The sequence below is a fragment of the Syngnathoides biaculeatus genome, chromosome 8, assembly GCF_019802595.1.
Source record: "Syngnathoides biaculeatus isolate LvHL_M chromosome 8, ASM1980259v1, whole genome shotgun sequence".
Taxonomy (NCBI): domain Eukaryota; kingdom Metazoa; phylum Chordata; class Actinopteri; order Syngnathiformes; family Syngnathidae; genus Syngnathoides; species Syngnathoides biaculeatus.
The window spans coordinates 17,101,006-17,113,495 of NC_084647.1; the positions used below are offsets into that span (position 1 = coordinate 17,101,006).

At 43.9% G+C, this 12,490-nt stretch overlaps 1 protein-coding gene across 1 annotated transcript in view; it reads left to right on the plus strand.

Moving 5' to 3' along the window:
• Positions 1–12,490, plus strand: part of frem2b (FRAS1 related extracellular matrix 2b) — an 87,884-nt gene that overhangs the window by 65,895 nt on the left and 9,499 nt on the right. Inside the window, 9 exon segments of the mRNA XM_061827003.1 lie at positions 10–24; positions 27–206; positions 1,040–1,204; positions 1,315–1,497; positions 1,575–1,705; positions 2,362–2,517; positions 3,221–3,524; positions 4,033–4,164; positions 5,552–5,883. Coding sequence (XP_061682987.1) covers positions 10–24; positions 27–206; positions 1,040–1,204; positions 1,315–1,497; positions 1,575–1,705; positions 2,362–2,517; positions 3,221–3,524; positions 4,033–4,164; positions 5,552–5,883 — 1,598 coding nt within the window.

Below are 12,490 nucleotides of genomic sequence, written 5' to 3' on the forward strand. Positions count from 1 at the left end.
CGACTCCAGTGCCGAAGGTGCAGTTCGCGACGTTCTCTATGTGGGCCACGAGGAGTCAGGGCGGATATCGGCGAGCGTGTACCGTAGCGGCGACATCGGCCACAAGTCCACCGTGCGCTGCTACAGCAGGCAAGGGACGGCCCAGGTCATGATGGACTTCAATGAGCGGCCCAACACCGACGCCTCTGTCATCACGTTCTTACCAGGTGCAGTAATAAAAAATAAATAAATTAATTAATTAAATTATAAAAAATCATTAAGATACTAGAGGTATTCATTCATGCAACGTGTTCATTTTTGTAGTAGGTGCAGAAATACAAAGCATCATACTGAAATGTCTTCTGAATATATTTGTCCTCAGCTAAGTAATTTCATCATGTTAGAAACACTGCATTGTTGTTATTAATATGATTCTTATTTGTTGTGAAATCTATCCAAAAAGAATGATCCAAATATTACTATTAATTTTTATGAATTAATGACTAAGAAATTTGAAAGAAAGTTTAGATCAATGTGCAATGATCTAAAATACATTAAGAATATTTGTTGCAAAGTTTTTGAAATTAAAATTTACAATCTTTACTCTAATTATTTTAAATCCTCATACCAACACGGTACATATTTTTCCATCTGTGATAATTCTGAATAATAACTTAATTATTTGATTTAATAACTAATCATTAGCCTTTATTGATTGACAATGACTGCCTACGAGTGATGAGCATGGCCTCCATTTGAATAATATTTAAATTCAATTATATTTAATAATTCTTTGGCTTTCAACAAAGCATGTGACGGTCCTAGTTTTGGTGTCATATCTTTTTTTATTGTTAATATTATTTTAAATTATTATTTTATGATTAAATTTGGACTTTTAGCATTTTGTTTGAGCAGTGGCTAACCCCCTGCTCCCACCTCCTAAAAAATACATTGACTTGACATTGTGAAGGGTGACTAAAAAAGAAAAAAGAAAGCTTATATGCAATCTTAGTATACAAATAATATGTATGGGGAAAAAAGTGCTTGTGTGTATTCTCAGGTGAGGTGGAGAAGCCTTGCGTGCTGGAGTTGGTGGACGACACGGACCACGAGGAAGAGGAGGAGCTGCGTCTTGTGCTGGGAAGCCCAAAAAGCGATTCTCCCTTCGGCGCTTCCATCGGACGGCAAAACGAAACGCTCATTAGAATAAAAGATGATGCCGACAGTAAGTATGATCATGTTTTGCCCTCATCAATCTATCATTACGGCAGCCTTGCTTTTGGAGCTTGGAAATCGCTCAACGCGATAACTGCCCGCCGGCGTGGACTTCCTCAGAGGCCGTCATAAAGTTTGGCGAGACCAAATTCAGCGTGAGCGAACCCAAGGAACGAGGTCAAGTAAGCGCGGTGAGAATCCCCGTCCTCCGCGTGGGGGACCCCTCCAAGGTCTCGGTCGTCCGAGTCCACACCAAAGATGGATCCGCCACCTCGGGGGAGGACTACCATCCCATATCCGAGGGTGAGCATCTGGGGGATTCGGGCGGGATGAGGAGAGAACTTGTGATGAGGTCCTTCATGTCTGTTTTTCCTCCTCAGAGCTTGTGTTCAGAGAAGGGGACACGGAGCACTACGTGGAGGTGGAGGTTTTGTACGACGGCGTCAGAGAGATGAGGGAGGCCTTCACCGTGCACCTGAAACCGGATGAGAACATGGTGGCGGAGACACAGGTAGATGCTCAAGGTTTTGGGTTGCAATTTGACAAGGTCGCGCACCGAAACCCAATTGTGTCTTTATTCAAGTGGAATACATTAGAGACTCCAGGAGAGGTCAGATGTGATCAAGCTATCTAGTGTCTATGTTCAAAATGGTATTATTTTTTTCAAGATAAAGAAAATACAAGTAGAGTATGCTTAAACTTAATCCTGTATTTATTTAATGAATTCTCCCTCTTGATTTTCATTTTATGATCTATTCTTGCCTGGATTTTCAAACTTTAAAACACTCACCTTATCATGCAACACAACAGGTGGGGTTACATATCAAAACAAAATGAAAAAAAAAATCTTAGCTTGACACAAAAATAAAGGCAATTACTTGGAAGCTACCCAACATTGATTATTTAACACTGAAAGAGAGAGGGATGAAGCCTAATTCCCAGGCATCAGGCAATGAGAGTGAGTGGAATGAGTGCAGCGGTGTGTTTGTGCGCATGAATAAAACATGATACAAATGCAGAAGCGAATGGCAAACTGTATTTGAACTGTATCGCATTTATGAAGAAGTGAATGTGAAGAGCGGAGGCAACCGTTAATGGCATTTTAAGTGTCAATATTCAACAGCCATTTTTTTTTTTTTGTCTCTCTCTTTCATTGTCAATCTCCAGCTGACCAAAGCCATCATCTACATCGAGGAGACCAACAGCATGGCAGATGTTACCTTCCCCTCGGTGCCCAGGGTGCTTTCTCTCCTTCATTACGACGACGTGGACAAGCACAGAGACTCTTTCCCCATGGCCGGCTACCCGGTCGTTTGTGTCACCGTACGTCTCGGTCCGCCCTGACCTAATAGACTTTCATCTTTGTAATGGGTACTTCCAGGTGGCAGAAAAGCAATTGAACTGAAACGGTCACAATGGTGTTTTCATTTCTTTCCAAAAATGTTCAAATGAATCCAGCGGAATGTGTGGCTGTAGAGGATAAATCAAGCGGCTGTTTTGTAAGTAGTTGTCCAGACAAGATCGCAGGAATGCCTAGAGGCGTGCCAAAAGGCACTTTTAAAGGGACGGACTGGGAACCGACCTCCCTCATCCGCTTTGTAGAAGGCATTTTCAGGTAGAGTAGGTACAAAATGTAATATTTACATAATGGCTATCTTGCTAGCTAGCAGATGATAGCATTTGAGTGTCCAAAGAGCATGTTTTTACCAACAGGAAACTAACCCTCAAGGATTGTGTTACCAATGTCTAAAGCAGTTTAGCTCCTGTGACATCTTCTCTTCTTTCGACACTTGACACATTCAAACTACGGCAGTGGAGAAGGTTAAAATAAAGGTTCAAGCCATTGAGCCCGTTTTTTTGTCAATGGGTCTGGCTCATAATGACATAGAAGGGTTTATTTACTTGTGGTGCCATCTGACATCGCTTGGTCTCTTGCCACCTGGTAGTACGTGCAAAATGGTGAAAACATCTATCTGAGACCAAGAGGAACAGTATTTGGAGTTCTGATTTCGCCTCCCTGCCACAGGCGTGCGACCTCAAATACCCGGACTACGACAAAACGGGCTCCATCTGTGGGAGCGAGAACATCAACAACACTCTGACGCGCTACCGCTGGCTCGTCAGTGCCCCGAAGGGCCCCGACGGCGTCACCAGCCCGATGCGAGAAGTGGACTTCGACACCTTCTTCACCTCGTCCAAGCTCATCACGCTGGACTCGGTCTACTTCCAGGCCGGCTCCAGGGTGCAGTGCGCCGCCAGGGCCGTCAACTCGGATGGCGATGAGGGGCTGGAGCTCAGCAGCCCCGTGGTGACTATAAGTATGCACGATGGTGAGTCTGAGGCGTTCCCGTTACGGTTCATACAAATGTAACTAAATCCATATTGTTAACTGAAGGGGAAAATAATTATTAGATAACATTTGAAATTACAAACAGAAAAACACTCTTTCAAACTGTGTCCTATTTGTTATGTTTCTACATATTCATTTCAAAGTCTAACCCAAATTTGACCCAGCATTTGGTAGCGCTTTTAATTCCAAACGCAAAATCCTATCAAACATGGTCAGCATGGCAAATCTCTTCATTTAATCTCTTACGCTTATATGGGATCTAACTACATTTGATATCATGAGAGAAAATTGTGCACCTGGATTGATTTTTACCTTCCTCTTAGGACTTTATCCGCAGTTGTTGTTTACTTCTTGATTTGAGCAAGCGCTCTTATTTGTTGTGGAAATGCCACCGAACAGCTGCTCAAAACCGTCTCTCTGTGGTGGATATTTCTATTTTTTATGTGGGTTAACTAAACATATCATGTCTGTTTATGGCCGGGCGCCAGGCATGTGCCAGCCTCGCGTGGCGGGCGCGGTGGGAGCCGAGCCGTTCTCCGCCAAGCTGCGTTATACCGGAGCGGAGGACCCCGACCATCCCAATCTCATCAAGCTGACTGTCACCATGCCTCACACTGACGGTAAAACCACAAAAATGGCACTGTTACTGTTTGTTCTACTACAAGTACTACTGCTCCTACCACTACAACTCAAATTCACGAAAAGTTCTGTACATGTACAGTATATAAAGTGTATGGTTTTAGCTAGACTAATGAGTTCATTGCTTTATTTACCAACTTTTCTGACCACTCCAATGGTTTAGTGACATTTTGTGTTGATGCTGAAGACTTTTGTTGAATCTGAAATGTTCACCACCCTGTCCAGACTGCAAATGAATGACGCTTGGACAAACCCACCACTGGCCAATTAAATCATTTATTTGTTTATTCAAGACAGCATCCAAAAAAAAAATACCCAAACACATACACATAATTCATATTTTCAGAAAGAAGTTGCTGACAGAGATTTATGGTACTTTGTCGTTTAATTTTGCTCGTAATGGCTGGGCAGGCACTACAAAGACCCACCTATTTGTAAATTCTTCTTGTTCTTTTTCTTTCTGCTTGTCCTGTTAGGGGTTGCCACAGCGTGTTATCTTTTTCCATCTAAGCCGATCTCGTGCATCCTCCTCTCTGAAACCCACAGTCCTCATGTCCTCCCTCACAACAGCCATCAACCTTTTCTTTGGTCTTCCTCTCGCTCTTTTGCCTGGCAGCTCCATCCTCAGCACCCTTCTACCTTCGTACTCACTCTCTCATCTCTGGACATGTCCAAACCATCGAAGTCTGCTCTCTCTCACCTCGTCTCTAACACATCCAACTTCGGCTGTTCCTCTAATTAGCTCATTTCTAATCCTATCCAACCTGTTCACACCAAGCGAGAACCTCAGCATCTTCATTTCTGCTACCTCCAGTTCTGCTTCCTGTTGTTTCTTCAGAGCCACCGTCTCTATTCCGTACATCATGGCCGGCCTCACCACTGTTTTATTAACTTCGCCCTTCTTCATCCTCGCAGGGACTCTTCTGTCAAATAGAACACCAGACACCTTCTGCCAACTGTTCCATCCCGCTTGGACCCGTTTCTTCACTACCTTGCCGCATTCTCCATCGCTCTGTATTGTTGACCCCAAGTATTTGAAGTCGTCCACCCTCGCTATCTCTTCTCCCTCTTCCTCCTCCGCCCCTCACATTCACGGACATATATTCTGCTAATCTTCATTCCTCTCCTTTCCAGTGCATACCTACACTTTGCTAATTGTTCCTCTGCCCGTTCCCTGCTTTCACTGCAGATCACAATATCTTCTACAAACATCATGGTCCAAGGGGATTCCATTCTCACCTCGTCTGTCAACCTATCCATTCCGACCGCAAATACCTGTTTCTAAATAAACGATTAAAATGTTATTTTTAGATAATTTTTCTTTAAGATAGAAGTAATTCTAGCTGTCGTTCCTCTTAACCCGTCCAGGAATGCTCCCCGTGATTTCCACTCGGGCCTTGTCGAACTTCGAGCTCACCCTCAGCCAAGACGGCACCCGCGTGGGCAACCACCGCTGCTCCAACCTGCTGGACTACTCCGAAGTCAAGACGCGCCACGGCTTTCTCACCGACGCCACCAAGAACCCCGAAGTGATCGGCGAGACGGCGCCCTACCAGTACAGCACCGCACTGAGAGGCGCCGCCACGCTTCGCTTCTACCGCAACCTTAACCTGGAGGCGTGTTTGTGGGAGTTCACCAGCTACTACGACATGTCCGAGCTGCTCAGTGACTGTGGCGGAACCATCGGCACTGATGGACAGGTAGGCCGTCCCGCCCCCACTCCTCAGGCTCACCTTTGATACCTTTTTGTCATCCGGAGATTTAAGCTTTGAGGGGATCAGGGAGCTGGAATGTTGACTCAGGAGTGAAGTCGTGTTTGGGCGTATTCGGACAAGGCAAATACTCTCATATACTTAACTCTGTAGGTACCATGGTCGTGACCAATATCAAAATCCAGTATTAGGCTTGATTGTGAATATGTAAAAGAAAACAATCGGTACTTTTATTCCTGAAAAGTATATTAAGTGCATATTATTATAAGTAACATTATGCAGATGTGATCATGCCATTTGCCAGTAATTCATGATAACAGCCGTTGTACAAAATAGAAAAAGAACACAAACAGAAAAATGTCCACACTTAGGCTTGGTCACACATAGGCAGATCGGCTACGTGACATATTTAATGCAACCATTTTTTTTTTAACATTATCGGCCACCTTGCACTATAAAGATAAATGTAATAAATAAAAAGTCAAATGACCTCGTGTGAGTGCACTCTAAATCATTTCCAAGTATATTAAAAGCATACACGCTGGTGTGAGTCTTCCTTTTAAGACCTCAAAGTAAATAGCCTGCAGAGGACCAATCCATCCATAATCTAGTTTCACATCTGCAGCGATGACAAAGCCCACACGCGTCCATCATCTCCTGCCAAGAGCGCTTATTTTGTCTTGTCCGTCTTGGACGTTTGTAAGCTCATAAAAACGAGGGGAGAAAAAAAAAAGAGACAAACAACCTCCTTTTTCACAACTCGACTCGCCGTCTGCTGGAGCCGCGGTGCGAGACGGCGCCACACCCCCGCCACCTGGACACCGCGTTGCCTCGCTCACGACAAAGATTTAAAGAGAGATTTCAAGTTCCGTTTGTTAATTTGAGGGTGTCTGAAATAGCAAGCTTCCTGCTTCCAGCTGTGTCAAGTCCAACTGAACTCAGTATTTAGCAGTAATGGCACATAGCGACTTTGCGTTTATAACTCAAATGGAATTCATCATGACAATATAGAAGGATTTAAATCTCATATAAAAGTGGTCATACTAATGATCAACTTCATTAGTCCGTCATACTGCCATTCGGTATTATGTGTCGAGTTAGTGTGTTTGAGTCACAGGGATATTGTAGGTGAAGGGTTAGGATCAGGCTAAAGTAGGCATTAGGTTCAGGCTCTGTCACACCATGACATTCTGGTCAACGTTCTCTTAACATTTCAATCGTTCTATTTTTCAGCGTTCTCAAATGAGGATGACACATCTTGCGTGCGACTAACGTGTGTCTAACGCATGACTAATGTGTGTCTAACGCACGAACAGCGTGTAACAGCGACCAAATAAAATACCCCTAAAAACCATTAGCGTGTGCTAACGTGTCACTGGCGAGCGACGAGCGATCTGTCAACGTTAGTCGAGCGTGTTGAGCGCGTGACGAACGGGTGAATAACGACAGAATAGCGTTTTGCTGGCGTGAAATTTTTACAGTGGAACGGGAACGAAAACGTTGGAAATTTAATAGTCACTTCAGTTGTTCTCGTGAGTTTGAACAGTCAGCATCATGCCGCCTAGACGAAAAAAAGGTGGGGTGCGGACTTCAGGAACTAGCGCTGCAAGTAAGAATGCAAAACCTCTTTCACTAGCAATGTCTTTGAAGGAAAAAGAACACCAGGAGGAAGAGCATGTCTGAGAAGTAACGCACCATGTGACACCCCCTGGAGACCCTACACCATGAAAACCCCAGTGATGACGGTCTGACGGTAACAAACGATAAGTAACAACCAAGTAACGCTAGAGTAACGACTGACTAACGATAGCCAAATGCGTGCAACGCTCGGCGAACGTTAGTAAAACCTTCCACGAACGTTCTTGAACGTTCTGCAGCGTTTAAAATTAAACATTGATGAACGCTGGTCTCGGTGAGAACTTTTGTGCGTGTTCGAAACTTTTTTTCCGGACCGGCGTTCTCCGCCAATTCCCAGCGGTCATTGACGTTCACTAGCGTTCAAACAACGCTCTTCTGGAGCTATCCCGGCGACCGTGGGTGACTAGCAACGTTTCCACAAACGCTATAGAACGCTGGCCAGAACGTCATGGTGTGACGGGGCCTTTAGGTAATAAAGAATGAACCCCCGCCAGTCTCAACCACGATCGGAATCACGAGACTGACAGGGGAGGTGCACGGGCCCTCCTTGACATAATTTCCCAACTAAAGATACCCACACCTTAAACCTAATAGAAAATTTCCCCGGGAGGCCAAATTAATTAATTATTTGTTCATTTATATATGAAAATTTGAATTTAGATTTAGAATCACCTGATCAAACTATGCGTGCCTACCTCCTTCCATTTTAGTAAATAGTTTAGTTCCAACCTACCTCCAAATTTAGAATAATCAATTACAAATTACTATGAGTAAGCATATGTCGCGCAATGTTTCGGCTCTTAGAGTTAGGGTTAGAATTTGTGGATTCGGGTAGAGCCACAGTTAGTTTAGGGCAGTGTTCATCCACCCTTTTACACCAAGTACCACCTAAAAATACTTCTCTTTCCAATCACCACCATCATAAATTAGTTTCAGGAAACTAGGCCGAACCTGAAACAGTACACGAGGAATGGGTTAATTGTTGTTGATTTTTTTAAAATCCTTTCTTTCTTTTAAAAACTAAGAAAAAGAAAAGAAAAAAAGAACACGTATATACATATATAAGAAAGAGGAGGTACTGGCATTGGGGGAAAAGTTTGGGAGGGGGTGGATTTTGATGGGCGTTAGGGTATTAAAATTGAAGTGACTGACTGTTGTGGTTAGGAGGGGGTGAAGGTTAGGCAGGGTTGCAGTTAGTGTTTAGTGTATGGACGGTTTAGAATTAGAAAGGAGAAAAGGTTTGGATTAGGGTTGGGATAAGAGTATAATAGGGATCGCGATGACAAAGTTTATGTAGTGGGTCCAACTCTGCGTTGTGTATTATTTTGATGTATGAATGAGAAGACACACACATGTTGGCTGGTCTCAACTTGGTTTAATCCTCTTTCTGCATTATAAAGGAGACACATTCATGGGTGTTCACAGATTTTTCTTCACATACACTCACTGCTCTCTCTCTAGGAAGACTCATGAATGAGAGGAAGTAGTGTCCTCCCGCCACACAATATCTGTGGCTTCAAAATAAAATATGCAGTCTAATTCCTGTGTTTCTCAGATCTGCCCTTTGGAGATACAGCATTTTAAACCTTACAATGAACATTTGTAAACACACAATTCCTTATAACATTGATAACATTCAAGAGAACGAAATAGAATAAATCATAGCGAAAGTGCTGTCTTTCAAAATAAAACTGTTTCCACATCCTGTTGATAATACAGCGCACATCATCACACCATTACATTTACATGCGTATCGCTGCCATTTTCAAAACTTTAGTTTGGTCAATAGTTTGTAAAAATCACAGACCCTTGTGGGGACTGACCAACAATATCCATCGAGACATTTTCTTTGCCCCTTATCCTCATGAGGCTCGCGGGGAGTGCTGGAGTCTATCCTAGCTGTCAAAAGGCAGGAGGCGGGTTACACCGTGAACTGGTTGCCAGCCAATCGCAGGGCACATCGAGTCAAACAGCGGCACTCCTGATCACACCTAGGGGCGATTTGGAGTGTCCAATTAATGTTGCATGTTTTTTGGGATGTGGGAGGAAACCGGAGTGCCCAGAGGAAACCCACACAGGCACAAGGAGAACGTGCAAACTCCACACTGCTAGGGCCGGCATCCAACCCTGGACCTCAGAACTGTGAGGTCAACGCTCTAAAGAATTGCACTGCTGTGCCACTCCATCTATGGTCCAAGTCCCTTTTTTTTTTTTATCAGAAAACTGTAATTTCAGTGACAACAAATACCCTGAAAAAGCAACCACTGTCATACACTGTACCCCCCACCCCACTCCCACACACACACAGAATGGATGCAGCCATTCAATCCTGCAAATGACTACAATGGCCAACGCTTTACCACCTGAGCCACCAAATTCGGGCTGGTTCCCGCCCGACAGTGACGATCTACTCAACAATGTCACATGATGGGATTTTTGTCGTTATCTACCCTTGCCAAGACGGAATTTCTCAAACAACTCTTACATTGAATCTCATTAGAGTACATTACAGTACCTGACAATATCCCAATGGAATGCTGCTGTAGCTGGTATTACCTTTGATCAATACTCCCCAATCTATAACGAAAACTACTGCATATAATACTGTGTACACAATCAATTTTCTGCCGAGATACCACCCACGCACGGAGTGTTTACATCGCTGGCTGCAGGTCGCTTGTTGATAAGCCTTTATCAATACCATAAATAAGATATGCCGCGGTGCTACTTGAATTATTAATCCTCTGAGTAGAGCGGCCGAGGTTGCCTCTGGTCTTTGTCCGTCCTCATTAAAGAAATCTCTCCGGTGGATGAAAGTGTGCAAGAATGCAGAGGTGGGAGTAAATCACTCTAAGCTTGTCATAAGTCAGTTTCAAGTCTTTACCTTCGAGTTTGAAGCAAGGCCCCAATTTACTGTGTAAAAGTCACGCAAGTTGAGTCAAGTCATTACTTTGGTTTAAGCAAGTCAATTAAAAAAATGTTCACAATTGCCGAACCTGGTTCAACAAAGGAGTATACAGTATTAAAGCAAATTTGTTCATTTGCAACATATTGCCGCACATCTCTTTTTTTAAGGAAAGGATCCGGATTAACTTTATAATCCAAGGGAGGAGTTTGCTTTGAACGCTAAAAACTCTGCCGCATTTGTGTACGAGCCGTTATCCAGGGGACACGAAACTTTTCATGCCAGGTCTGTCCGCGCTACAGGGAAAAAGAACTGTCCTTTCAAAACAAAAACAAATCGGCACTCCATCTTGAAAATGTAGATTTGCAAATATAAACGGGCACGACTTGTCAAGTGATGCAGTTCAGTTCTAGGTCAACACAAGTCTCATGAATACCAAGTCCATGTTAAGTCTTTCATAAGTTTTCGACAAACTTTTCTAAAGTTCGAAAACAAATATTGTCACCATGACATCAGATGTATTTCCAGGTTGTGGAACACTAGTAAACAAAACCTTCCGTGTCATTTGACGAGGCAGAGCGATTCAGAAAACGGGATGAATGGCGTGAAAGATGGTTTTGGCCTTCCTCTGTACCACTATAGTTTGAATGGATAGACTGTCAGTGGAAAAGAACACGTCACAATCTGTAAACTGCTTGGAAAGGAGCCCGAACATTGGCCGCAATTGCTATTTAAAGGTCAAATGTCATGAAATGGATGATTTTTAGTATGTCATTAATGAAAAAACGGCAGCCAGTATGGACCACTGCATTTTTTTCACCACAAAACATGATTTTGACGTATATGGCTTTTTGTAACTCCCGCCATGAAAATCCTCTCAGGGGATTTGTTTTTGAGAAATAGCAGGAAGTGAGTTACGGTGCAGGAGCGCCCTCCAGCGGACTTGTTTGTTTCTATTAGTTTAAGGTAGCTCGTTGTTCCCTCGTGTTAGCCAAAATGCCGGCTCGTTGCATTGCTGGATATTTGTTGAACAATCGGGTGGATGGATTAACCCTTCATAAGTTTCCAAGAGACCCGGTTCGTCGTGAAAAATGGATTGCATGGGTGCAAAGGATGAGAGACCTTTGTGGGTTCCAAATGACAGGTAGGTGTGTACACAGCTACTTAAAAAATAGTAGTTTGGTGCGAACCACGTAATCCGTCTCTCATAACGTAACAAAAGATCCGCGTGTGTCGATCTGCGCGTAGGACGGCTGTCGCGTCGGCTCGCCGGCGAAGGCTGCCGCGTCAGGCTTGCGGACGGCGGCGGCTATGAACAGCGCTGCCGGCAATAGCGCACTCTGCCGCGTGTGCCGACAACGTCATGAAGTGGCCTGGCTCGGCACCGTGATAAACCACATCGGCGCCGAGAATGAGCCAACGCGGCTGACAAGGCTTGTCGACAAGGCCGGGAAGGCTAAGCCAGCCTTGTCGGCCGGGCTGGCTCACGGCGGAGATTAGCCATTGCGGCCCGACGCCGCGGAAGTGGATCAGACTGGGAGGTGGTTTGGCCGTGGTCCGCATATTATTTAAATATGGCTCGAAACAATAGAGTAATATTGATCCGGTAACTTAATCTTTGATTAATGGAACAGACGTACTCTTTTGATGCTGAAATGGATAGCAGCCTTTACAGCTAGCTAGTGACCTATCTGTTATATTTTACTAAATCACTCAAAACAATCCAATCCAGAATTTTTGTGCCCACCTGTGACAAAATGTCATCCACAGATGGTACACTGGAGCTTTTGATGACTTTGCGACTCTACTTCCAGGAGTTTTGTAGTCTTGTCATATCGTCTTTATCATCTGCTCAAGTTTCGTCCTCAACTAAAGATTCTGCCGGATCCTATTTTTAGGGTATTGAAAAAAGGGTAAACCTTTTGGGATATATTTAGTTTTTGTCACTGTTTTTAGTTCAGGCTTGAAATAGATTATTGCAATCTACCACCTTCAAGTACTCGAGCGCCTATTGTTTGCAAACATTATGAAAAGCCCAATACGTGACTTAGA